Source organism: Balaenoptera borealis, assembly GCF_965194805.1.
Source record: "Balaenoptera borealis genome assembly, chromosome: 11".
Lineage (NCBI taxonomy): Eukaryota > Metazoa > Chordata > Mammalia > Artiodactyla > Balaenopteridae > Balaenoptera > Balaenoptera borealis.
Window position 1 is genome coordinate 6,745,771 of NC_138868.1, and position 25,686 is coordinate 6,771,456.

The 25,686-nt window shown below is 55.0% G+C and overlaps 3 protein-coding genes and 1 long non-coding RNA gene across 10 annotated transcripts; 2 read left to right on the forward strand and 2 right to left on the reverse strand.

Moving 5' to 3' along the window:
• Positions 1 to 1,090: 1,090 nt before the first annotated feature.
• On the reverse strand, positions 1,091 to 3,292 carry DRAP1 (DR1 associated protein 1). 2 transcript variants are annotated; one of them, XM_082341947.1, is made up of 7 exons: positions 3,121 to 3,292; positions 2,805 to 2,877; positions 2,602 to 2,689; positions 2,189 to 2,308; positions 1,975 to 2,068; positions 1,660 to 1,748; positions 1,091 to 1,309 (listed from the first exon to the last, which is right to left on the reverse strand). In XM_082341947.1, the coding sequence occupies exons 1-7, from the start codon at positions 3,160 to 3,162 to the stop codon at positions 1,204 to 1,206; spliced, it is 612 nt and encodes a 203-aa protein (XP_082198073.1). In that variant the 5' UTR covers positions 3,163 to 3,292; the 3' UTR covers positions 1,091 to 1,203. The 2 variants fall into 2 exon arrangements, with proteins under 2 accessions (XP_082198073.1, XP_082198072.1); XM_082341946.1 differs by having other exon boundaries at positions 2,602 to 2,695; positions 3,121 to 3,290.
• Positions 3,293 to 3,468: 176 nt separating this feature from the next.
• On the forward strand, positions 3,469 to 5,771 carry LOC309605744 (UPF0696 protein C11orf68 homolog). Of its 3 annotated transcripts, none has more exons than XM_082341937.1 (2): positions 3,469 to 3,673; positions 4,336 to 4,874. In XM_082341937.1, exons 1-2 carry the CDS (start codon positions 3,552 to 3,554, stop codon positions 4,739 to 4,741), a joined length of 528 nt encoding a protein of 175 aa, XP_082198063.1. In that variant the 5' UTR covers positions 3,469 to 3,551; the 3' UTR covers positions 4,742 to 4,874. The 3 variants fall into 3 exon arrangements, with proteins under 3 accessions (XP_082198063.1, XP_082198061.1, XP_082198062.1); XM_082341935.1 differs by having other exon boundaries at positions 3,486 to 3,673; positions 4,350 to 5,771; XM_082341936.1 differs by lacking the exon at positions 3,469 to 3,673 and adding an exon at positions 3,756 to 4,064 and having other exon boundaries at positions 4,350 to 5,771.
• LOC309605753 lies at positions 3,976 to 24,500 on the reverse strand. 3 transcript variants are annotated; one of them, XR_014231527.1, is made up of 4 exons: positions 24,263 to 24,500; positions 18,810 to 18,911; positions 18,476 to 18,560; positions 3,976 to 4,099 (listed from the first exon to the last, which is right to left on the reverse strand). It is a non-coding gene; the product is annotated as an uncharacterized lncRNA (long non-coding RNA). The 3 variants fall into 3 exon arrangements; XR_014231528.1 differs by lacking the exon at positions 24,263 to 24,500 and adding an exon at positions 20,293 to 20,570; XR_014231529.1 differs by lacking the exons at positions 3,976 to 4,099; positions 24,263 to 24,500 and adding exons at positions 9,978 to 16,017; positions 20,293 to 20,570.
• On the forward strand, positions 19,679 to 25,594 carry FOSL1 (FOS like 1, AP-1 transcription factor subunit). Of its 2 annotated transcripts, none has more exons than XM_082341938.1 (4): positions 19,679 to 20,007; positions 21,835 to 22,032; positions 23,963 to 24,070; positions 24,520 to 25,594. In XM_082341938.1, exons 1-4 carry the CDS (start codon positions 19,918 to 19,920, stop codon positions 24,937 to 24,939), a joined length of 816 nt encoding a protein of 271 aa, XP_082198064.1. In that variant the 5' UTR covers positions 19,679 to 19,917; the 3' UTR covers positions 24,940 to 25,594. The 2 variants fall into 2 exon arrangements, with proteins under 2 accessions (XP_082198064.1, XP_082198065.1); XM_082341939.1 differs by lacking the exon at positions 19,679 to 20,007 and adding an exon at positions 20,805 to 21,121.
• The last annotated feature ends 92 nt before the right edge of the window (positions 25,595 to 25,686 follow it).

Sequence of the window (25,686 nt, forward strand, 5' to 3'; positions counted from 1 at the left end):
AAAAAACAAACCCCCCAATCCGTTCCTCCGTCCTCACTCTGAGCCACTGCCCTTTCCCACCTCCCCTCCACGGTTCTGAGTGTTGCTTCCACTCACCTCCAAGTTTCTCACCTCGCTGTCCCGTCCACAACCCCCAAGCCACTGAGGCATTTGACAGCTGAGTTCTCCCTCCTCCCAGACGCCCCTGGGTAGGCACCACAGTGGCTCCTGGGGGCCCTTGGGCTGGCTGCTCTTCAGTCTCCTTTGGTGGTCTGCCCCAGCCCTCCCCTTTCTCCCCGACTCTCAAGGTTCACACACCTGTCTTTAGCCGCCTACGTCCAAGCGCCCACTCCACGCCTCTCCTCAGTGGCCTCACAGGCACCCCAAACCCGTCACAGCCAAACTCGAGATCTTGCTAACCCTCTTCTTCCTATGTTCCCCCAGACCCACCCAAAGAAACCTGAGAGTCCTTGAGGATACCCTCCCCCTGATGCAGTCAGTCATCAGCGTCCAGGATTCCCGACAGCACGCCACGCCTCCCGCCCGCCTCACCAAGCCACTGCTCCCTGAAGACACACGTCTGCCTCACGCCCCGTAGCTCCAGGGTCTACTCAGGGTCACAGCCTGCTCACTCACAAGCCAGCCTTCAAGGCCGCCACAACCCCACGTACCTCTGCTCCCACTGCCCCTCCCCACACGCCCTGCAAGGCAACTGGCCCAAGCTCTAGTTTTCAAGACTGTTGCCGTTTCCTGTCCCGTCTGTCCCTTTGCAGCAGCCCAGAGTGAGCAGAGCGGTCTCCATTAGACAGACAAGAAGAGGCCGCTCACAGAAGGGAGGAAACCTGCCCAGGATCACACAGCACAATGAGACAGGTTGTCTCCCAGCATGACCGGCACCAGCTAGCTCAGGCCCTCCACCACTCTGACCCGCCTTCCTTCCATCAGCACCCCGGGTCCTGCCCTGGCAGAACCGTGGCCTCCGGCCCCTCCCTTCAGTCAGCTGCTGCCCAGCCCACCACGGCTCCTGGCCCCAGCTCAGCATGGGGAACGAGGTGGACGGATGGGAAGGAGGCCACAAAGCCCTGGACACAAGCTGGGACAGACACTGGTGTTCCCTTTTATTATTGTTTTATTAATAAATTTAAGAACAGCTCTAACTTCTCTCTTCTCCCCAGAGCAACTAAAACCAACTAAAAGGGGGTGGGGCCTGGGGGGCAGAGGGCGCTAGGAGTCATAATCCTCTTCATCCTCTGCGTCAGGTGCCGAGGGGCCTGGGGGTGCTGGGGGCAGAGGCAGAGTCGAGGTGAAGGGCATGAAGGGTGTCGGGGGGCTGCAGGGCAGAAAGCAGGAAAGGAAGATCAGGCCACTCTCCGGTGCCCATTCCTGCCCACTCAGCCCCACCCGGTCCTCCACACAGGCAGCCCTGGAGCCCACCGCCCTCTGTACCAACAGGGAGCCAAGCCCAGAGAGGGGAAGGATCCAGGGCAGGTCACACAGCCCCGCCCAGGGGGAGGAGACCTTCTGAGAGCACAGTATTCAGCCTTTAAGTCCTCCTCAGTTCCTCCCCTCCTATCCCCGAAATCTGCTACAACCAACAGAAGCAAGTGGCCAGGGAGGCCAGGAGAGACAAGTCAGCCTTGGGGTCGGCTGGCCCTCTCTTGGTGCCACTGAACTGCTTACCTCTGAAAGTGGACAGGGGGGTGGCTGGCCTGGGGTGGGGCCTGTGGTGTCTCCTCTTCGCCGTCAGTATCTGTATCCTCAGACTCATCCTGGGAACAAGGCAGGAATGAGAGATGACCAGAAAGACATGGGCTCATCACCGAAAAGTAGAAATAGGAGATGGACCTCCGTAGCCCCAATTTACAAGCAAACAAACCAAAACGAAAAGATCACAGGTGAGGATGGGACGAGGCCCCCAGCCGGCTTGGTCTGGCCGGATGCCAGGCTGCCCTGCCTGCCCGGCGGGGCAGCACAGAGGGCGGGGGCCTCACTCACCTCCTGCTCCGAGTCCGTGCCCGACAGCTTCTTGTCCTTGCCCTTGCTTCCCATCCCACCATTCTTCCGGTTGCTGCTGCCTGGCTTCCGGCCCCTTCAGGAAGGTATAGTGCATCTGCCCAGAGGTCTCTCCCCTCCTTTGCCACCCCCCAGCCACCCCCAACCCCAGGGGCCTTGGCCTTCCCCACCTGGACACTGGACCCTGGCTCCCCACCTGCGGGGACCCTTGTCCCCATCCATGTGGTTGTCTTCGCCGTCCCCCTGCATGTCAGGCACAGATGCCACCAGGTCCTTCAAGAAGTCAAACTGCTGCTCCAGCTCAATGCACTGCTTCCTGGAAGAGGTGGGGAGGGGATGGCACTCAGGTGGGGCACAGCCATCTGCGCCCTCAGCAAGGGGCTCTCTGGATGTCAGGGGAATGGAGCCTGGAAAATTTCAATCCCAACCATCCCCCCCTTTGCTAGAACACCCAACCTCTCCTCCCAAGTTCAAACCCACTAGTCTTTGAGGCCTTGCTGATCTCCCAGCACCCCCTACCTCCCGCACTATCAGGGCACAGCCTCCCCTAAGCGTGTGAACTCCTGGAAGAGGACCCCAACCGGGCCCTCCCAGATCAGAGCCACTCACAGGTGGGATGTGGTCATGGTCTTGGCGTTTCGGGACTGGGTCACTTGGCAGGCCTTCTTCAACAGTGACTCCAGGAAAAGCTCGAGCGCCCGAGCTCAGGGGGGTCAAGGAGAACGCCGGGTGGTGTCCCAGCCCACACAAAGCGACCCCGGGCTGCCGGCCTCCCCCACCTCCCTCAACCCGACCAGCCCCCGACAGGATACAGATGATGACAGGCACAGCCGCCGCCACCTTCCCAATCTCTTCATCCGTCTGCATGATCTTCTTGATCCGTGCCTGGGGAGGGGGTAGAGAGCTCGGACCCCGTCGCCTCCGTCCCGGAAAGGGTGCTTAAGTGGGGGGAGAGAAAGGGAGCATCCCAGGAGAAAGGGGGCGGGGGGCACCGACGCTGAGAGGGCACGGAAGGGGGCGGGGCGTCCGGGCCCCCGAACATCGCGATGCGCCCGCCTCCCTAGCCGGGCCTGGGCCGGAGCCTCCCGAGAGCCCGGCCGCTCCTACGGGGCCTGGCCACGTGCTCACCGGCGGGAACCGCGCGTTGTACTTCTTCTTCTTGCTCGGCATCTCGGGGCCTCTCTCGCTGCGCCGGGCCCAGCGCCGCCGCCCGCAGCCTCCCGGCCCCCGGGCCTGCTTGTCGCCCGCCCGCCGCGGTTCCCCCGGGTCCTGGTGCCGCCCGCTCCGCCCCCGCCGCTGCCCACAGGGTCCTAGCGCCGCCGGTCAGGACACCGCCCGCAGGGCCCGAGCGCCCTCGCCTTAGAGCCTCCCAGGCGGTGCGCTTCTGTCCCGGACCGTACCGCCACTCCCGCTCACCCACAAGGCCAGAAGAACGAACGTTAGCCCCGCCCCCCGCAGGCCCGCCCCTCCTCGCGTTCCCCGACGGCCCCGCCCCTTCCCCGGCCCCCACTGTACTGCGCCTGTCTATAAAGTTGTTGTTGAAGCGGCGGGGCGCTAAGATGGCGGCGGCGGCGGCGGCAGCCGTGGCGGGGGCGGGGCGCGGCGGCGGCGGCGCAGAGCCCCGGCAGGAGCGGAGCCGGGCCCCGGGCTGGGCCGGCGCCGAGCGCAGCGAAGGCCGGAGGTGACCCCGGGGCGGCGGGAGGGGGCAGGGAGGGGCGGGGGTGCAGCTAGGGCCGTGGGCGCTAATGGCGGCGGGCGCGGCGGGCGCGGCGGGGCGGGAGGCTGGCCCTCCTGCAGGCTCTATCGACCGTGGGTTCGAGTCCGGACACCGCCCCGTTGGCCTTGGATCGGTCACTGCCGTCTCTGGCCTCAGTGTACTCGTCGTTAAATGGGCTGGATAACGCCCGCCCGGAGGCCTGGCGCCCTGGGGCCTGCCGCGGTGCTGCGCGAACGTGTGCTTTGCCTCCTTCCATTAACTCCCGGCGCCCGGGAAAGCTGCCATCCTCTGGCAGGGCCGGGAGGTTCCTGAATTCACATTTCGGCCCTGTCACTCACTGCAGGTGTGACCTTGGGTGAGTCCCGTCTCTCTGAGTTTCGGTTTCCTCATCTGTAGGTCAGGGAGAGTAGTAATAACATTAACAACATCTGCACAGCTTTTGTTCCATCTCAGGCATTTAATTCTCTACAGCTGTTTGAGACAGGAACAGTTGTTATCCATTGTAAAGATGAGGCAACTGAGGCACAGCGACCTTAAGTTTTGCCCAAGGCCACACAGTTAATTCAGTGTCTGGCACCCACTAGGGCCCTGCAAGTTGGGTCTGTCCTGGACCTGCCCTAACTCAGTTCCCTTACGGCAGGATGGAACCAGGTGAGGAGCTGGAGGACGAGGACTCTCCAGGTGGTCGTGAAGATGGCTTCACGGCCGAGCACCTGGCTGCAGAGGCCATGGCAGCTGACATGGACCCCTGGCTGGTGTTTGACGCCCGCACCACACCTGCCACAGAGCTGGATGCCTGGTTGGCCAAGTACCCACCATCCCAAGTTACCCGCTATGGGGACCCTGGCTCGCCCAACTCTGAGCCTGTGGGCTGGATTGCAGCATACGGGCAGGGCTACATCCCCAACTCGGGTGATGTGCAGGGCCTGCAGGCAGCCTGGGAGGCTCTGCAGACCAGCGGGCGGCCCATCACGCCAGGTACCCTGCGCCAGCTGGCCATCACCCACCAGGTGCTCTCTGGCAAATGGCTGATACACCTGGCACCTGGCTTCAAGCTGGACCACGCCTGGGCTGGCATTGCTCGAGCCGTGGTCGAGGGCCGGCTTCAGGTGGCCAAGGTGAGCCCACGGGCCAAGGAGGGTGGGCGGCAGGTCATCTGTGTTTATACAGACGACTTCACGGACCGCTTGGGTGTACTGGAAGCAGATGCAGCCATCCGTGCAGCAGGCATTAAGTGTCTGCTCACCTACAAACCTGACGTCTACACCTACCTGGGCATCTACCGGGCCAACCGCTGGCACCTCTGCCCCACTCTCTATGAGAGCCGTTTCCAGCTGGGGGGCAGTGCCCGTGGTTCCCGTGTGCTGGACCGTGCCAACAATGTGGAACTGACCTAGTGGGGCCAAATGGGGGAGACCACCCTCTGCCGCCCCTGCTAGGGATGGATGCTCCCGTCTGTCTTCCCCCTCCTTGTCCCAAGAAGGCTGAGCGTCCCCAGCTCTGAGGACTGGGTCACTCGGGAACTGCCTGCGTCTACGAACCCTTTGAACTTCTGTCCTGTGTTCAGGGCTGACTCAAGTCCCCACTGGCTGGAGGCTCTGGCTCCCTGAGTGCCAGACCCTCAGCCTCTCTCTTCGCCGCTGCTCCCCTTGGTCATGCAGGACCACAGGCTGGGCGCGGCCACCCGCAGGGGAGCCTTCCTTGGCCATATTCTCAGTTCTGGCTATACCTCCCCCTCCTCCTGCATCCTCCCCTTGTCTTCCTCCCTCGCGGGAGAGAAGACCTCGTGCTTCCAGTCCCTCGCCTTGGGGCCTTCACAGTCCAGGGGGCAGAGGCCCTGCAGGCCTGAGCATGCCGTTTTGTTGGGGGTGGGTGGGTCATGGTTCCACTCAGCCCCTGGCAGAGACAGGGGCTGCCAGGGCCATGGATACGGGGCCTGCCCCTCCCTGCCATCTCATAGCCCACACCACCTTCCTCCTTTCTTTGGCTACCTTGTCACATGCCTCCTCCTGGCATTTCAATAAATCCCAGCTTGGGTCTGTGTCTTGAGTGTTTTTGAAAACACTGTGTTGGTGGTTACCTGCTTTGGTTGCTGGAGAGAGGCAGGGCTAGGAGAGACTGCCCCTCTTCTCTGATTGGGCCCCCCCCAACTGCCTCCAGTAGTAAGGTATGCCTCACAGCCAAGGCTGGGAACCTCTCTGAGAGCCTCTGCAAAGCCGGCCCTGTTTCCCCTCCATCCCAAGAATCAGAATCAGTTTCTCAGTGACTTCCCATAAATTCAAAGATTTGGCCCAGCAAAGTCTGAGGGGCTACTGCTAGCTCAGAGGGTATATTTGTGCCCACTAGAGAAAGGTACCTCCTTGGTCCTGGCAGTTCTAGGCCAGGGCACATGGTCTGGTGAGCAGAGGATGGGTTGGGTTTCAACTGCCTAGGCTGGATAACCTTGTGCAGTGAACAACCTGCACAGCCTTAAGAAGCCTTGGAAGTCCTTCCACTTATACTCACCTCTCCCACCACCCTGACCATCACAGAGGCCACCAGACTGTTTGCACATCACTCCCATATGGATTATTTAATTCTCGCAACCTAACAGGAGAAGATTTTGGCCCAAGTTATGGTCAAGAAAATTGAGGCCAAGAGGGGAGATAGATTCCCTCAGGGTCACGCAGTGAGTTGGGCAGAGTTAAGACTTGCATCCCAGTTCTCAGGCAGAGTGGCGTCCCTGGCCTCACCTGCAGTTAGCTCTTTGCAACCCAGCAGGTACATTCACTCAACATGACCTCCCTGGGCCATACCGCTCAGCTGAGGCTGCTATAGCTTCTGGGAGCTTGGCTTCATAGCCCCCGGCCCCGGCCCTGGCCCTGGGCTTGGTTGGGGGCTCCTGGCAGGGAGGGAGCCCCTTGGGACATTGCTCTCGTGCCGTGCCGGAGCTGACTCAGCCTCCAGCAACCTCATCAAATTGGAATTTGGAGCAGGGGAGCGGAGATGCCACCAGGCTGACTGGGTGGAAGTAGGTGAGTCATAGATGCTGGCTCGGCCCCCTCCCCAGCCTCCTCCGCACCCAGAGCTGAGTCCCCTTCAGCCCAGCCCTGGGAAGTTCCCAGGGTTGGGTGGTCTCCAGGTCAAAGCCTGGTGCCCCTCAGACTGTCAGTGCCTTGCACTTACCCAAATGGGGCCAAGGCTTGGGAGGATCCTGGCCAGGCCCTTGTGGGTCCCACAAAGATGCCCAAGTGGTGTCAACACCACCTGGTTCTTCTTCCATAAGTAAGCATTTCACACACTTAGCGCCTCTTCCCCATCGTCATGGCCCTGCTTTAGCCCCTTCCTCACTCTCTCTCCCAAACCATTGCAACTGGCCTCGTCTGCCCCATTCCCCCTCCCTCCCCCCACTGCCCGCTGCCCTGCAGAGCGGCCTGTGTCCATCTGCTACTCAAAGCCCTTCTGTGGCTCCCCACAGCCTGCAACTTAGAGTCCACTCCCCTGAGCCCGTTATGGCCCAGCCCTCGCCCCCAGCTGCGCCAGCGTCCCTCAGGCGCCCCGTTCTGCCCGTGCTCACCCTGCCGGAGCCAACTGGCTCTCCCTTCACCCCTGGCAGGCAGCCCTGGGCCTCAGGCTCTTCCTTCTGCTTGAACACCTGCCTTGCAGCAAGGATCGAGGGGTTACTTATGTAACCACTGGATTAATGTCTCTCTCCCGCTGCTGGTCCCTAAGCCACGTGCCCAGACTATGCTCAGTGAAGGCAGGGACAATGCCTAAATCTCAGCCCTGTCCCCAGAGGGCCTAGCACAATGTGTGGCCAGAGCAACCTTTTCATAAATTATTGAATGAATGAATGAGTGACTCAAGTCTATCCCCTGCCACTGCCTGCAGCCTCATCTCCTCCACTCCCTGCTTCACTACTTCTGGGTCCAGAACCATGAGCTGCCTGTGTTTTTCCTGCACGCCCGCTGGCCTCCTCACTTTTGTGCGTATTCTCATGCTGTTGCCTCCGCCTGGTATACCTGACCCTCACCTGCTTCCCTGGCTGACTCCAGATCTCAGATGCACATGCTCAGGTGTCATCCTCTCAGAGGTTCCCCCTCCCCCATCCATCCTCACCCCAGGCTCCCATAACGCACACGCAGCTGTGGCTCTCATCTGTGCATCTGAGGCCCCTCAAGGACAGTGGCTGCGCTTTATCCCACAGGGTGTCCTCAGCATCCAGCATAGGACCTGGCTTAGCATAAGTGCCAAATAAACATGATTGAATAAATGAGTGACTGAATGAAAGTTGCCCTCTGTCTCTGGGCCTCAGTTTCCTCATTCCATCCATAACAAGAGCCAGGCACTGTGCTAAGTGTGTACCTACGTTACCTAAGCTTCGCCCAGCTCTATTATTATTGCCATTTTGCAGAAGAGGAAACTGAGGCCCAGAGAGGTTCAGTAATTGGTTCAAGGTTACAGGGTTCACTATTTGAATCCCAGTCATTCAGCTCCACAGCACCCAGTGCACTGTTGAGCCCCCACTATATGAAAGTGCTGTGGGGAGGGGGGGCTGCCGAGATAATTGAGATCCAGCAAGGACTCAGGATCTGATTTGTAAAGCACACAGGTTCAGTCCTCAGAACCACCTGAGAGAGAGGCTGGGCCAAGACTAAGATTCCCATTTTACTGTTGGAGAAACTGAGGCCCAGAGAGTAGAGTGACTAAGCCTACTAAGCAGGAAGGACCTCCCGGGCCTACAGTGGGGACTGCTCCCCTGCCAGGGCAAGAGCTCCCAAGACCCACCCACTCAGGCTGGCAGGGGATTGTGTCCTGTTTGGCTGGCCCGTTCCCATACAGGCGTCAGGGGGCAGCCCTGACCCGGGGTAGGCCAGGCTGGGTAAATTTGGACAAGCCCCTGTCCTCTGCTCGCTTTTATAAGACCACGGAAGGATGACGGAGCCAGGAAAAGGAGGACACCCGCACTGCACCTACTCCCGCTCGCATGCACCGCGAACCCCCAGCCCCCAGGCAGGAGGCTGCAGAGGGGCTAGTCTGTGAGTGGGGAGAATCTCTGCCCACCTCCTGATTCCGGCTGGGGCCAGGAGGACAGGAAACAGCTGAGTCGGGAGAAAGCTTCAGCCAGAGCTTTGGCGAGGTTTTGGGGATTTTCCCAGCAGGGCAGCTGCGCCCCACTCCCGCCCACTGGGAGGGGCCCTGGCAGAGACCAGGCTTGGGTCACACAGCTGATTCATCTGAGGAGGGAAACTCCCCGTTTCTCTGACGCGCATCCCCCAGGTGCTGAGGAGTAACCTGAGGGCACCTAGCCCAGAAACCCACCAAACCCACCTTTCCTTGATTACTGGCCTCCCAATAGGGCTTGAAAACCCCCCAGGCTGGACAGAGGGACAGAGTTGGGCAGGGTGGCAGGGCATCGGGGCAGCTTCCTAGGGAATAACAGCAGAGACTGGAACCAGAGCGACAGCCGGACAAGGGGCACCGCAGGCATTCCCCCCCCCTTACCCATTTGTCAGATGGGAAAATTGAGGCTCAGATAGCAAGAACAAACACACACGCAGACCTGCTCTGTTCCAGACACTACTCTAAGCAGTTTGTACGCATTCACCCCTTTTTGGTCCTCACAGCCCTCGTTTTCCTGAGGAGTAAACTGAGCAGAAAGAGGTTAAGTAACGGCCACAGTCAAGGCTGGAAATGCCCCGGAGGCTCTCCACAACTCCCGAGCGCTTGTGCACACCCCTGCGGCAGGGTGCTCCCCCCTCTCCCTGAGCACCTCTGGCCCCAGGGGCCAGAGACCTCCCTGGGGTGAAGTCTGAAGTGGTCTCTGGGGACCCTTTATCCTCACGTCCCAACTCAGGCCCCTGGGAACCCTAGAGGACAGGCAGGTCACCCACGGGACCCTGGCTCCTCCAAGGCTAAAGGGAGAAAGCTGGCTCCTGCAGAAAAAAAATAAGCCTAACCCGCAGAGGGCAGGAGAGGGCAGCGAGGCATTCCCGCCAAAATCTTCCTCTGGAGGCTTTTGACTTCCTTCCAAAGCCCAATCCTTCCCCCCTCCCCGCACCCCCCCGCGTCAGAGCCTCCCTTTCCTGTCTGCCTGCCCCCCGGCCCTGACACCACACACACTCATGCCCGCACACACAGGCACACACGTGCACACCGAGAGTCCAGCCTCCAGGCCACTGCCCCTCAGCAGGCCGGCCCTGCGCCCTCTGCCCGGGGCCAGGGGCCCGCTGGCTACTCGAGGGGAGCTGAGGGTGTGGCTCTGGCGTGTAGCCCAGGACCCCACGCAGACAACCTCTGCCCATCTGGCTCCCACTCACAAGCAGATGACTCACCCCCTTGCCCCCCATGACTCAGTTTACACGGGTGCCCAGAGGTCCTCCCAGTGAGGGTGGGGCAGTTTATTAGCCCAGCCCAGGCCCGCCAGCCTTTCCTCCCAGGATGAGAGTTTCATCCCCCTCCTGGCCCACAGCCAGAGCTGGCACCCGGAGCCTGGAGCCCGGAGGTGGCGGGAAGCCTCAGGCCTGGGAGGGTAGGAGAGTCCAAGAACTGAGTGGCAGTCCCCAACTTCCCTGGGCCTGGGTCTGCAGGGAACAGCAGCTACTCCAAGAAATAAGAGGCCAGGCTGAGTGGGCAGAGCGCCATCATGGGCACCAACAGCAGAGCCCTCGATGTCCTGCATTCAGAGGAAATGGTCCACATGGCACAAAACATAACAGCAAGAAATCCCTCACTAACATGTATTGGTCGCTTACTATACCAGTCCCGTGCTAAGTGCCATCCACGCCTTCCCTCGTGTACTGCCCCAATAATCCCCTGAAGAGCGTGTACAATCATTATGATCTCCGTCTTACAAGTGAGGAAACAAGCATAAAGAAGAGAATGACCCAGGTCACACAGCCAGGACTCAAACCCAGGCCATCCAACTCCAGAGCTCACGTCGTTATCCCTCCTGCCTCCCTGAGCCGCGCTGGTTGGAAGAGGGATGACGGCCCAGTCTGCCCTGCCCCTCCCCCCAGCGCACCTCTGCTGAAACCTCTGGTTTTAGGGATCACCGTATGTAAACCATTAATCTGCAAGAAGGGAAAACTGAGGCTCCCAGAGGGAAAAAGACTGGCCTGAGGTCCCAGCACAAATCAGAGGTGCAGCCAGAGCTGGGACCATGTAGTTAACACTCTCCCCAATGCCCTGGGATGGAGAGGTCGGCCCCGCCCCGACTCCCTGTAACCCTTTAGCCCGGCTCCTTTCCCTCCTGTGCTCCTCTGCATCATGGGGACAGGACTGCCTTCACAGCAGGGTGGCATGAGGCTCAAAGGACAGCAGAGGGACCAGTGCTCAGTGGCATCTGGGGAATGAGGAGGGTGATACCTAGGCCCTGGAAGCAGCAGCCCAGCCCCTTCTCATCCCACCCCCTTCCTCAGCCCGGGCCCCACCAAATGGCTCCCTCCAACCCCACGGGCCAGAAGACCTTCCCATAAGGGACTCCAGCCCCCTCCTCCCCAGACTCCAGCCTCAGTAAAGTGAGCATAGGTCCCTTCCCCGTTCAAACAGCACTCAGGGGTCCGCTTGTCCTCCAGCCCAAGTCAAGCCCCTCACACGGGACTAAGGGCCCTGGCTTAGGCCTCACTCGGCCCACCCTTCCCATCATGGTCCCAATACACATTCTACCACATGCCCTGGACAACAGGGAGCCAGGCCTCGCCTCCCCCAACCCCCAGGCCTTTGTAAAGCCTACTGACACCAAATCCAGAAATATCGCCCCCATCTTCAGATACTCATCAGCCAGGAAACCTGCTCCCTCTACCCTCGCAATAGGAAAGCATTCTTCCTTCCTGGGCGCTCCTGTAATGCCCCTGGCGCTCTCCAGCTCCTGGCCCCAGCACTCTCTACCTTCCACCAGGGATGTTTTCCTCAGCAGCTGATCCCTCTTTTGGGCTGTAAACACCTTGGGGCCAGGACAAAGTCTACCTCCCTACCTCCCCAACTGCTGGTTCCATTCAACTTTAACTCTGTTAATTCAGGAGAATGGATAAACGTGTCCATCATGCAATGGGACCAGACTCAGAAATCAAAAGAAGTGAACTACTGCTACCCACAACCTGGATGAATCTCACAGACATAATGGTGAGAAACGGAAACCAGACACAAAAGAGCACACACTGTACGATTCCACTGATGTGAAAATCTAGAAGAGACAAAACTGATCTATGGTGATAGAACCGAGATAAGTGACTTTCTAGGGTAAGGGAGGATTGACTGCAAAGGGGCAGGAGAAAATTTTCTGGCGGATGGAAATATTCTGTATCTTGACTGGAATGTGCTTACATGAGTGAATACAAATGGTCAAACATAAGACCAGCACATTTTTTAAAATGTAAATTTTACTGAATGTAAAATATACCTCAACGAAGTAGATTTTTGTTTGATGGGGCAGGTCTATATATACTCAGTGGAAGCATTTCCAAGATATAAGAAAACAAAAAAGCAAGGAGCAAAACAGGGTATAGAGCAGGCTAACTTCTGGGTAAAAAGATAGGCAAGAGACTGAATACAATAGAGAGGGAGGCTTTTCACCGTATACCCTTGTGTAGCTTCTGGATCTTGAAGCATGTAAATGTATTACCGAGTTGAAAAACAAATGCAATGAAAAATTTAAAAACGTAAGGCAAAGTAAAAAATAAAAATCATGTTTTAAAATAATTTTTTCTCTTACACACACTATGTATATATAGTGTTTTGTGTTTGTCTCCCCCAAACAGAAAATCTTTAAAAATTATGCTGAGCCGGTTAAAAAAAAATGTAACAGCCTGCATAGTGCTATGGGACTCTATTACGTGAGGGATCTAACCTAGGTTAAGGACTCATGGGACTTCCCTGGTGGCGCAATGGTTAAGAATCCGCCTGCCAATGCAGGGGACACAGGTTCGAGCCCTGGTCCAGGAAGATCCCACATACCGCGGAGCAACAAAGCCCACATGCCACAACTACTGAGCCTGCGCTCTACAGAGAACCACAAATACTGAAGCCCGTGCACCGAGACCCCGTGCTCCACAATGACAAGCCCGTGCACCACAATGAAGAGTAGCCCCCGCTCGCCGCAACTAGAGAAAGCCCGCATGCAGCAACGAAGACCCAGTGCAGCCAAAAATAAATAAATATATAAAAATTAAAAAAAAAAAAAGACTCATGAGGACTTCCCTGGTGGTCCAGTGGTTAAGAATCAAACTTCCAATGCAGGGGACGCGGGTTCAACCCCTGGTCGGGGAACTAAGATACCACATGCCGTGGGACAACTAAGCCCGAGTGCTGCAACTACTGAGCCTACACGCTACAACTAGAGAGAAGCCCGCGTGCCACAAAGAAGAGCCCACATGCCACGAAGAAAGAGCCCACGTGCCGCAACTAAGACCCAATGCAACCAATAAATAAGTAAATAAATAAAGGACTCGTGGACTCATGGAAGGCCTCCTGAGGAAGTGATGGGGAAACTGAGACCTGCAAGATGAGAGTTGGCCAGGCAAGGGGATGAGGGAGGGCATTGTGGGCAGAGGGAATAGCCTGTGCAAAGGTGAGAAACTTGGTCCAGTAGTAAGCCTGGAGCAGAGAGAGTAACTGGGTGCTGCTGAGGGAGGAGCCTGGGCAGGTGGCCCACACCTGGAAGGGCCTGGGATGCCATGTTAAAGATTCTGGCTGTTTTCAAAGGATAGACCAGCAAGGCAGTGAGGAGCTCAGGCTCTGGAGACTGACTGCTTAGGTTCAAATCCTGGCTCCACAATTTCCTTGCTGTGTGGCTTTTAGCAAGTTGATTAATTTCTCTATGCCTCCATTCCCTAATCTGTAAAATGGGTATAATATTATTATCTGTCTCTACAGGGTTGTTGTGAGGATTAATGAATTACTTTGAACAGTGCCTGGTTCATAAGAGCTACATGAGCGTGAGCCGCTAGTGTGACCCTTTTGGCCCTCCAAGTCCCCCAATCAACAGACAACCTAAAAGAACACAGAGTGTATCAAGCATCCTGACCCCACCCTTTCCCAGACCTCAGACCCTCCTGTGTAGCAATTTGAAGTGTGCCGTGGTGGCTCGGAAGGGTCCAAGTCTGAGGGTGAAATGGTCAGAATTGTAAAAGATTCTTCTGTGAACATTGTCAGGATTTTAAAAATTCCTCAGGCTGCTCGTGGGAAGTGGAGGGGAGGGAGCAAGCTGGAGGCTGTGGAGAGTGTCCAGAACAGATGGGAGGGGACTAGGACCAAGGGAAAGAAATCTTTTTGTTGGAGTGAACTGAAATGTCACCTCCAGATGTGGGGAGACTGGAATTCTGACCCACTGCTGGTGGGATGGAGAACTGTTGGAGAGAATCAAAGCCAAATTTATGGGTGCCCTATGACCCACAAATCCACCCCGGGCACATATCCAAGAGAAGTGAGTGCAACTGGCCACCGAAGGACATATCAAGAATGCTCACGAGGGAATTCCCTGGCAGTCCAGTGGTTAGGACTCCGTGCTTCCACTGCAGGAGGCACGGGTTCGATCCCTGGTTGGGGAACTAAGATCCTGCAAGTCACGCGCAGCACAGCCAAAAAAAAAAAAAAGATGTTCACAGCAGCCTTATTCTGAAGAGCCCCAAACTTGGAGAGCCCCCAATATCATCACCAGAAGAATGTAGAGAGTGATTATGGGATATTTGTGCAATGAAATGCTACACAGTAATGGAAAAGACCAAGCTACTGCTTTACCCAACAATGTAGACGACTCCCTCAGACATGCTGTGTAAAAGAAGCCAGACCCCGGACTTCCCTGGTGGTCCAGTGGTTAAGGCTCCGCGCTTCCAATGCAGGGGGCGCAGGTTCGATCCCTGGTCAGGGAACCAGAATCCCACATTCCGCATGGTGTGGCCAAAAAAAAAAAAAAAGGAAACCAGACCCAAGAGAGTACATGCTGTATGTTTCCATTTACAAGAAGTTCAAGAACAGGCAACACTGATCTATGACTCTAGAAGTCAGAATAGTGGTTACCTATAGATGGGGGATGGTGAGTGGGAGGAGGCACAAAGAGGTCCTGGGCTGTTGGAAATACCCTACACCTTGATCAGGGTGGTAGCTACATGCGTTTACATACATGTAAAAAATCATTGACCTGAACATGTTGGATGAGTGCACTTTACTGTAGGTATGTTAAACTTCAATTTCATCAACAACCTAAATATAAGAATCAAAATTATAAAACTATTAGAAGAGAACATAGGGGTGAATGTTCATGACCTCAAATTTGGCAATGGATTCTTCAGTTGGACACTGGAAGCATGAGCAACAGAAGGAAAAATAGATGAACTGAACTTCAAAAAAATTATAAAAACTTTTGGGCATCAAAGGACTTTATGAAGAATGTGAAAAGACAACCTACAGAATGTTAGAAAACATTTGCAAATCATATATCTGATAAGCGTTTGGTAGCCAGAATATATAAAGAACTCATATAATTCAGCAACAACAAAAAGAAACAACCTAATTAAAAATGGGCAAAGGACTTAAATACACATTTGTCCAAAAAATATATACAAGTGGCCAACAAGCATATGAAAAGATGTTCATTGGTCATTAAGGAACATGATTGGTTATTAAGGAAATGCAAATCAAGACACAATGAATAGAGAACAAATGTATGGACACCAAGGGGGGGAAGCGGCAGGGGGTGGGGTGGGGGGGTGGTGTGATGAACTGGGAGATTGGGATTGACATATATACACTAATATGTATAAAATGGATAACTAATAAGAACCTACTGTATAAAAAAATAAATAAAATTAAATTCCAAAAAAAAAAGACACAATCACTTCACACCCTCTAGGATGTATTTTAAAAACAGAAAATAATAAGTGTTGGCAAGGATGTAGAGAAATTAGAACCCTCAGGCACTGCTGGTAGGAATGTAAAAGGGTACAACCACTGTGTAAAACAGTCCAGCAGTTCCTCACAAGATTACACAGAGAGTTACCATATGACCCAGCAATTCCACTGTTAGGTATATGCCCAAGATAAATGGAAACACATGTCCACACAAAAGATTGTACACAATGTCCATAGAAGCATTATTCATAATAGCCAAAAAGTAGAAACAACCCAACGTCCATCAACTGATGAATAAATAAATTGTTGTATAGCCATACAATTGAATATTATTCAGCCATAAAAAGGAATGAGGTGTTGCTACTTGCTACAACACTCATCAGCCTGGAAAACTTTATGCTAAGTGAAAGAAACCAGACACAAAAGGTCACAAATTGTACAGTAAATTTTCCATTTATATGAAGTGTCCAGATGAGGCAAATCTGTAGAAACAGAAAGCAGATTAGTGGATACCAGGGGATGGGAGGAGGGGCTAATTGGGAGTCATTACTTAATGGATATGGAGTGTTTTTCTGCGATAATTTAAAAGTTTTGAAACTAGAGAGGAGTGGTGGTTGCACAACATGGTGAATGCACAAAATCCCATTGAAGTGTACACTTTAAAATGGCTAGGAAGGGACTTCCCTGGTGGCGCAGTGATTAAGAATCTGCCTGCCAATGCAGGGACACGGGTTCGATCCCTGGTCCGGGAAGATCCCACATGCCGCGGAGCAACTAAGCCCGTGCACCACAACTACTGAGCCTGCGCTCTAGAGCCCGCGAGCCACAACTACTGAAGCCCGCGGGCCTAGAGCCCGTGTTCCGCAACAAGAGAAGCCACCGCAATGAGAAGTGTGCATACCACAACGAAGAATAGCCCCAGCTCGCCATAACTAGGGAAAGCCCATGTGCAGAAAGGAAGACCCAACACAGCCAAAAGCAAAAATTAATTAATTAATAGACTTTTAAAAAAATTAATTTAAAATGGCTAATTGTATGTTATATGAATTTCACCTCAATTTTAAAAATAAATAAACTTCAATGTAGAAAGTGAACGGAAACTGGAAAACATAAACATCACCTACAGTGCCCTGGGAGCATTGACAGGACCTACTGGGCGCAAGGCACACTCATCCACTGCCTCCTTTCGCCTCATTGCAGCCCCAGGAGGTGGGGATTGTCAGGGGCTCAGAGAGGGAAAGTGACTGAGCCAGGCTCACACATCTGCCAAGGGACAATGCCTGGGTCTTTCAGACCTTCCAGCCCCCAGACTCCTGAAACAACTGTGGCCCCCTGGGATTCTCACCAGGCCTCCCTGGGTGGGAGCTGGTGAGGTCAGGGGCCAGGAACGTTACTGCAGCCACGAGGCGGGCGTTAGTGACTGAGGAGCTTGGAATGTGCTGCCTTTGAAAGGACCTCCTTGTGGCTCCACTGACGGTTAGAGCAGGAAGGGACTTTCAGAGTCATGCAATCACACACACACACACACACACACACACACACACACGAAACCTGAGCCCCTGCTCAGTCACTGTCCCAGGCCGCTTGGGGAGTGGGGGCAGGGTGGTGTTTCTGGAGCCGGCAGACGAATGCAGTCAAGGCTGACTTGTGTTAGGCCTCGCACCACCTGGCTGCCTGTGTCACTTTGACCTGTCCTGCTTGGACTTAGCCAAGGAATTCAGATATCACTTAGTGTGTGTGCATGCGCATGAGTACCTTAGCATGTGATCAGAGCCCCCAAAGCTACCACCCCTGGGGCTTTTTATTAACACGTAATTATTTTTGCTATTTGTCAAATTTTCACTATATGCTGTATGAAGCATGTGACATTATTTTATATCTATTCTCTGACAACCCTGAGATGTTATCACTATATAGTTATCGTTATGTCTTCATTTTACAGATGAGGCTCTGAGAGATTGTATGCCTCATCCAGAGCACACAGCTGGTGAGCAGCCTAACCAGAATTCGAATTCAGAACTCAGGCTTGTCTGACTCCAGCATACCTGTTCTTTTCCATGAATCACACTGCCTCAAAAAATCTCTCTCTCTCTCATGCACGCACGTGCACACACACACACGCACACCCCCCCCCCCCCATATATTTCTCATTCTGGTAAACTGCTGGTGGTTCCTTTTCTTTTTAGAGAATGACAAGCATTGAGTAGAATAAGGGCAAGGGAGAGGCACCAGGCTGGTAACCACCTTCTGAGTGCACATCACTTTACAGCCTACAAAGCACTTTCACATTTGTGATCTCATCTGATCCCATAGCAACCCCATGAGGTCATCAGGAGGCTCAATTATACCCATTGGGAGTGGGACTCAGAAGGAAGGTGACCCGCCCAGGGTAACAGAGACAGAAAATGGTAGTACTGAGACTGGAAGCCCAGGGCCAAGCTGGCCTCTTGTCTCTAAGTCCTGAATGTGTCCACTGACCCTGGCCTCTGTCCCCAAGGAAGGCAGCCCAGGTCCCCACCTTCCTGAAATCTTCCTTCCCTGAGGACAAAACTGGAGCTGATCAAAAGGAGGTACCCGTGGAGGGCTTCCCTGGTGGCGCAGTGGTTAAGAATCTGCCTGCCAATGCAAGGGACACAGGTTTGAGCCCCAGCCCAGGAAGATCCCACATGCCGCGGAGCAACTAAGTCCGTGCGCCACAACTACTGAGCCTGAGCTCTAGAGCCCCCAAGCCACACTACTGAGCCCACGTGCCAAAACTACTGAAGCCTGCGCTCCTAGAGCCCATGCTCTGCAACAAGAGAAGTCACGACAACGAGAAGCCCGCGCACCGCACCGAAGAGTAGCCCCCGCTCACCGCAACTAGAGAAAGCCTGCGCACAGTACCAAAGACCCAACACAGACAAAAATAAATAAATAAATAAATTTTAAAAAAGGAGGTACCAGTGGAAAGCAGGAGATCCCAGCTCTCTCTGTAGTTGTGTGACACTGGCAGCTCCTTATTCTCTCCAGGCCTCAGTTTCTTCATCTGTAGAATGGGAAGCGGCAAAGAAGAAGTTTTGGGGTGGTTCTTTCAGCACTGATATTGTGCATGTGTGAAAACATGTCTGTCTGGGAGGGCTTTGAAAACTCTTGCCTGAGCCTGGGCTTGGAGCTCCCACAGCCCTGATTTGGCAACCTGCTTCAGACACTGGCTTAGTGATCTTAGGCACCTCATTTCAACATCTCTCAGCCTCAGTTTCCCCATCTGTAAAATGGGGATGATAACGACATCTACCTCCCATGGTTGTTGGTCTTTGGTTGTTGACATTTGGTCCTGGCCTCACATTCACACAGACCTTTGACATAATCCCCAAACAAGGCTGGTGACTACGCAGTCCTGGAAGAGCAGTTACAGTATTTAAAGAAGATGGCGTTTATCAGAGCACAGGACAACTGTGTCCCACCACAGGCTCTCACTGCTTATAGGGGCTCTGAATTAAAATTTGTTATAGCTCCTGAAATTATCCTGTGAGTAGTGTAATTATATTGCATTGTATTTGTGGGTAGTTCAAAGCATTAACATGTCATTGTAAGCATTTAAAATATACACCATTTTGGTAACCCTGGTTTATCATTTATTTACTTTTTAGTATACCTGAACCTGAAAACAATGCCAGTGAATGGGCCTCACGCCATGACTTGGATGGTAGTAGCACGATTCCTGGCATGAAATAATGGCAGTAGCACGGTCCCTGGCAGTAAATGATGATGATGATAATAATTACATCAATCACATTTATAATCTGATTTACAGTTTCCAGACCCCTTTCACATTCTTCATTCCAACTTCCCACGCGTGGCAAGCTCGCTATGTGATTATTTCGTCCCATTTTACGGATGCAAACACTGAGGCCAGACCAAGCAGTGAGAGGCTCTGGAGCCTGGCGGCGGGGGTCTAGGTCTGCGCTTGGGGCCTGGGCGGGGCTGGGTGGGGCGGGGCGCCCGGCTGCTCTCAGGTGTGTTTGTCCGCAGGGGAATCCTTCGCTCCACTTGGGCGCGGCGAGGAAATTGCACCATGTATGGGCAGCTACGTCAGAGGGGGCGGACCCGCCGCTGTCTCTGGGGCCGCCAAGTCCGCCCCTTTTGCCCAACAAAAGTCGGCTACTGGACCGTAGGAGGCGATGAAAAGTTCAGGGCGGACTGACAAAAGGCAGTGCGTCTGGAGAGGTGGAGCCCAGAGTTGTCCAGAGCCTCTGCGATACGCCCGCTCTCCCCTCCCACCCCCAGTGGAAGTGGTTCAGCCCGAGGACTTCTCATTCATAAAAAGAAAAGACTCCGCTAGGAGCGAGTGAGTCAGAACCGAAGCCGCCGACGCGGACCCCACAAAGCAGCCAGCCCAGGGCATGTTCCGAGACTACGGGGAACCCGGGCCGAGCTCCGGGGCCGGCGGTGCGTACGGCGGCCCGGCGCATCCCCCGGCGACAGGCCAGCAGGTGAGAGGAACCCGACGCCTGGGATCGCCAGGTGGACGGAGCCTGGGACTGTGCGGGCCGCTCCCGCACACTCGGGGACTGGGACCGGGAACAAGGAGCAGGGACTGGGTCTCGGAGCAGTGGCAGCGGATTCTGCCCATTCTCCGCTGTCTAAGGGCACTGTCTCCCCCACAACCCAGCGGAAGGGGCGCGGCGGGCGGAGCAAACATCTGCGAACATCCCCTCTCGCGTTCGTACCCCTTCCCGTCTCTATCTGCTGTCTATCTGTCCCTTCGTCTACGTTACCTTCTTTCCTTCTTCCTGTTCACCGGTAATTTCTTTGTCCCATCTGCGTCGGAAGGGGACCCCTTAGTCCGGGATTAGTCCTAGCCCCGACAGGATCAGAGTGGGTCTGATCCATCTCGGACTCACTTTCCGAGGTCCGGAGTCTGAGCCGCGGCCGCCGAGATGTCCCTACGCACGGGATCCACCGCCAGGCTAGCCCCGACAGACTGCGAATCCTCGGCAGTCTGTCTGTGATCATCCGTGTGCCTGACCGTTTGTTTGTCCCTCCCCACCCCGTCGCCAAGTCCTCATCCCCATCTCGGCGCAGTGGAGCCTGGTGGGCTCCGGGAGACTGGCCCTTGACCTTTTTACGGGTTGGGGCCGGTGGAAACCGCGGGGTGCCGGAAGTGCGCGAGGTCCTGCAGCGGGCAACTCCCGCGCCCCCGACTCTCGGCCCCGAACGGCGCCCGCTGCGGGCTGGGGGGGGGGACCCGGGAGGCTGCAGGTGCCCATTTCCTGTCGAGGGGCCGTGAGCACGTGTCGCTAGGGGAGGGAAGAAGCGGCGTCCGTTCCGCCGAGTCACGGCGGCCGAGTCACGGTGGCTGACTCACCCGGAGCGCCCCTCCCTTCCTGGCCCGGAGCGTCCCGGGCCCGGACAACCTCGGGAGCGGGAGATGCTGCCGGCGGCACCTCGGCCCGGAACTGGGGTCACTGGGTCACTGTGCCCGCAGCGCTGAGCCGGGGACACTGCTGTCCAGACTTGCCTGGGCTTGAACCCAGTTCTCCTCCGGAACACTGAGCCCCCATCTCAACCCATTCCTCACGTTTCTGGCTGAAAGTATCATGACAGGTAATACCTGGAGCGCATACTGTGCAGCCTTGCATTGTGATGGGCAGTTTCCACCTCATTTACTTTACCTCACAGAATCCAAGACCCCACTGATTTTAAAACCCACCATTATTTTGTGCCACTAATTTTTTTAAAGAAGTTGCCAATTCAACTATGATTTCAGAGCTACTGAAGGGAACTTGTGAGCATCAGTGAAATGCTGTAATCCTCACCTATGACAATATTAAAAACAAGGAAACGGAGGCACACTGAAGTTAAATAATTCGCCCTGACAGCCAGTAAATGGCTGAGGTAAGATTAGAACTGGGCTAGCTTGAACCCAGAGCAGTGGCTCTTGCCCACCACGGCCCCTGTGTGCTGGGCACCTGCCAGTTACCAGGCTCTGTCACACACACATTCTCTCACCTGATTCTCCCAGTCACCCTCGAAGTTAGGGGCTGTCATTATCCTCTTTATGTAGATGGGGCTCAGACAGGGTGCAAAAGCGGGTAAGAAGAACCTGGCTGCCTGGGTCCAAACCCCACTTCCCACTTATTGGCTGTGTGTCTAGGGACAACTGTTTTCCTGTCGGAAAATGAAGATACTGTTGTGCAAATTATATGAGTCAGTATTTGTAAAGTGGTTGGGACAGCACCTGGAATTCACACTTTATTACTGGAAGCCCCTCAATCCACAGAGACCTTATCCCTGGCCCGCCATGTCTTATCCCTCAGAAGTTCCACCTCGTGCCAAGCATCAACACTGTGAGTGGCAGCCAGGAGCTGCAGTGGATGGTTCAGCCTCACTTCCTGGGACCCAGCAGCTACCCCAGGCCTCTGGCCTACCCCCAGTACAGTCCCCCACAGCCCCGGCCAGGAGTCATCCGGGCCCTGGGCCCAACTCCAGCAGTGCGTCGCCGGCCCTGTGAACAGGTAAGAAGCAGTGGCGTTTGCACGGGTTCTTGTGTCCACAGGGGTGCTGAGGTGCAGAGCATAGGCTCTTGCCCAGAAGGAGAACACAGGCTTAGAAGGGGCATGGGGAGAACAGACCCACTGGTGACTACTGACCAAGACAGAAAGTGAGGAGATCCCCTGGGGAGACCCAGAGGGCAAAAGCAGTCACTTCTGGATCAAGGAAGGCTTCCTGCAGGCCTAGAAGGATGGGTAGGATTTGAATAGAGAGAAAGATGTAAGAAAAGACATTCCAGGAAGAGGAGATGGCAGGAGCAGGAACGGAGGTAGCAGTGAGAACATGTAAGGTGTATGTGTGGAAAGTTGTGTGGACAGTAGAGGGTCTCCAGCTGCTGACAGGTATGGAGAGGGCGGGCTTATGCTGTCTATGTTGCTGGGAAGAGAACAGAAAGAGGAGGGTTCCCTTCAGCTACTCTCTGAGGCTCTGTTTCTATATCTCATTTAATCCTCACGAAAACCCTCTTATTATGAACTCTGGTTTTCCCCATTTTACAGCCAAGGAAATGAAGGCACAGAGAGGTAGTCACTTGCCCAAGATCACACAAGTAGTGAGTAATGAGACAGGTCTGTCCAATTCTAAAGTCAGATCGTAACCACTAATCCACACTGTCTCACTAGGAGGTTACGAGAAGGCTTGAAGCTTAGAGAGCTGGGAATTCTTACCTCCCAAACCAGGGTTCTTAGCAGCACACTGCTAAAAAAGTCTGTGCCAAAATAAATGAATAAGAGCTAGAGGGTCTTTAGGGAGTGGTTCCTCTTTCCTCTCTCCGGGGCATTTTGGTATCTGAGACTATAGTGGGTGAGGTCTGCACTTTAAAGAGCTTGCTCTGACAGCAGGGTAGAGGATGGGGAGGACGTCAGGATCCTAAGAAAGATGTGCGATTGGCCAGGGGTGACTTCCCCAGAAACAGAATGGCTGGCTTTTGTGACCAACTGGAAGGGGACCATGGTGTAAGCCCCAGAGGCAGGCTCCTGGACTTCCTTCAGCCATGATCCTGGGTACTCCTAGACTGGGGCTGTGAGCTGTGAGTGGGGTCCTTTCGGGGGAGGTGGTCTCCATCAGCTGGCCTCTTTCTCAATGTTAAATAGAGTGAGTGGATTTTAATTTCTGCTCTGGAACCACAAACAAGTTATTCGTCTTCTCTTGGCTTCAGTTCCTTACACGAAAAGTTGGGTTAAGAATCTGTGTAAACAGAGGTAGAGAACAAACGTATGGACACCAAGGGGGGAAAGCGGCGGGGTGGGGGGCATGTGGGGTGGGATGAACTGGGAGATTGGGATTGACATATATACACTAATATGTATAAAATAGATAACTAATAAGAACCTGCTGTATAAAAAATAAATAAAATAAAATTTAAATGATTAAAAGAAAAAAGGAATCTGTGTAAAGCTCTTAGCTGGCACATAGTAGATTCCCGATGAACAACTACTTAGCAACTCCCATTAGCCCCTCTTGGTGCTTACAGCCCCTGGGGAAGAGGAGACCTGGTTATCAAGATACTGAAAAGAATGAGGTTCCTATTAAAAAGAGTGGCCTGGTCCCAGAGGCTCAGGGGAGTAAAGGCCACTTATAGCTGCGGAATGAAAGAAGTCTTCCAGGAACGGCTGGGGTCGGGTAGGGGATCTTAGCTGAGTCCTGGGAGAGGAAGAGGGTTAAGGTTTGTAGAAGGACGGGAAGGGCATTCCGAGAGAAATCATAGGAGGCAAAAGCTGGGTGCGAGGAGGAAATATGACTCATCCAAGCTTACTAAAGCGGGGAACCGGTCGGGGTGCGGAGGTCCCAAAACGCAGGCTGAGGGCGCCCCTGCGCTGCCATGCCCTCCGCCAGGCTCCTATCACTGGGCCAGCAGCACAGAGTCCACCTCACTGCTCTCTCTACCCTCCCCAGATCAGCCCCGAGGAGGAGGAACGCCGTCGAGTGAGGCGCGAGAGGAACAAGCTAGCCGCGGCCAAGTGCAGGAACCGGAGGAAAGAACTGACCGACTTCCTGCAGGCGGTGAGCACCGGCGAGTGCGGAGGGTGCCCAGGTCCCGGCCCACCCAACCCCAGAAGGTCCCGAGTTCCCAAGAGCCCGCGGGGCCGCAGGGGGCGCCGGTATATGAAGTCCCCTCCCCCCCACCCGGCTCCCTGTCGGAGGCGCACTCCGACGAGGAAAAAGTGATTAAAAATTAATTGCAGCACGTCTCACCCTGAACAGAGAAGAGCTGAAGCTGGGACCAACAATGTCCTTCGAAGATGCCCCCCGAGCCTGATGGGAGTCGTGCCCATTTTCTCCCGTCGACTCATGGGAGTTGTAGTCCAGACTTGCTGGAGCCGCCCCACTCCCCCCGCCCCCTCGCCACCACCCCCCACTTTCCGCGGCCCAACCTCCCAATCACTACCACCGCGGGAGGCTCCGCGGTATTCAGCCCTCATCCTCTTGACTCCTCTCCTGATCGTCCACAGGAGACCGACAAACTGGAGGACGAGAAATCCGGGCTGCAGCGAGAGATTGAGGAGCTGCAGAAACAGAAGGAGCGCCTGGAGCTGGTGCTGGAAGCCCACCGCCCCATCTGCAAAATCCCAGAAGGGGCCAAGGAGAGCGAAACCAGCGGCACAGGCAGTACCAGTGGCACCAGCAGCCCACCAGCCCCCTCCCGCTCTGTGCCTTGTATCTCCCTTTCCCCAGGGCCTGTGCTTGAACCCGAAGCATTGCACACTCCCACGCTCATGACCACACCCTCCCTGACTCCTTTCACCCCCAGTCTGGTCTTCACCTACCCCAGCACACCGGAGCCCTGTGCCTCAGCCCACCGCAGGAGTAGCAGCAGCAGTGGGGACCCCTCTTCTGACCCCCTTGGCTCCCCAACCCTCCTGGCCTTATGAGGCACTCCAGCCCCCACTCCCTGCGGGTGCCACCCTCACCAATATTTCCCTGCCCATTGGTCCAGCTGGCCTGGATCATATCTCATGTCCAACCCCAGCAGATTCTTCTCCATCCCTCCAGATGAGACTGGGCATATTTTGCTTCCTGGTAGTGACAGCTTGGGGCTACCAAAGCTGCCCACTGTTTCTCTAGAGCTGGCCTCTCTAGCACAGTTTGCACTAAGTCAGAGACAAAATGGTTCCTGTTTGTTGGAGAAAATTCCGGGCAGCTCCCAAGGGACTTTGTAGATTCTCAGAGGTCCTCTGGAGCCCTAAACCCCTGCAGATCACCCCTATAGTCATCATCACCCTCTTCCTGTGATTCACCCAATCCTACCCCTGACAGGAGGTGATGCTCTACCCGCCGAGAACACTAACTCACCCAGCCCCACTGCCAGCAGCACCAGGTTATTGAACCAGGACACTCTGCCAGCCCCTCCTAAATGGAACAGCTCAGGAGGGTGCCAGAGGTTTCTGTGATGAGCTGACCTGCAGCCCCCAGCTCTGAGAAGACTTTAGCTCCAAGCCTCCACAGCGTGGGCAGCTGCTATTTATTTTCCTAAAGAGAGTATTTTTATACAAACCTGCCAAAATGGAATAAAAGCCTTGCAAGCTCTAGCCTGCTCTCATTGGACCCAGAGGCTAAAGGGAGAAGATTTGGAGCCAGAAGCCCTAGGCTCCCATTTCAGCTCCACCAATTCACTACAT

Bases quoted from the DNA above. Each gene is read 5' to 3' on its own strand.
- LOC309605744 (XM_082341935.1), top strand. From the start codon at position 3,552: ATGGCGGCGGCGGCGGCGGCAGCCGTGGCGGGGGCGGGGCGCGGCGGC. The intron at 3,674-4,349 runs GTGACCCCGGGG...CCCTTACGGCAG, and splicing joins GAGCGCAGCGAAGGCCGGAG to GATGGAACCAGGTGAGGAGC.
- DRAP1 (XM_082341946.1), bottom strand. From the start codon at position 3,162: ATGCCGAGCAAGAAGAAGAAGTACAACGCGCGGTTCCCGCCG. The intron at 2,696-2,804 runs GTATCCTGTCGG...GACCCCCCTGAG, and splicing joins GGCTGTGCCTGTCATCATCT to CTCGGGCGCTCGAGCTTTTC. The intron at 2,309-2,601 runs GTGAGTGGCTCT...CACCTCTTCCAG, and splicing joins ACCATGACCACATCCCACCT to GAAGCAGTGCATTGAGCTGG.
- FOSL1 (XM_082341938.1), top strand. From the start codon at position 19,918: ATGTTCCGAGACTACGGGGAACCCGGGCCGAGCTCCGGGGCCGGCGGT. The intron at 22,033-23,962 runs GTAAGAAGCAGT...TACCCTCCCCAG, and splicing joins GTCGCCGGCCCTGTGAACAG to ATCAGCCCCGAGGAGGAGGA. The intron at 24,071-24,519 runs GTGAGCACCGGC...GATCGTCCACAG, and splicing joins TGACCGACTTCCTGCAGGCG to GAGACCGACAAACTGGAGGA.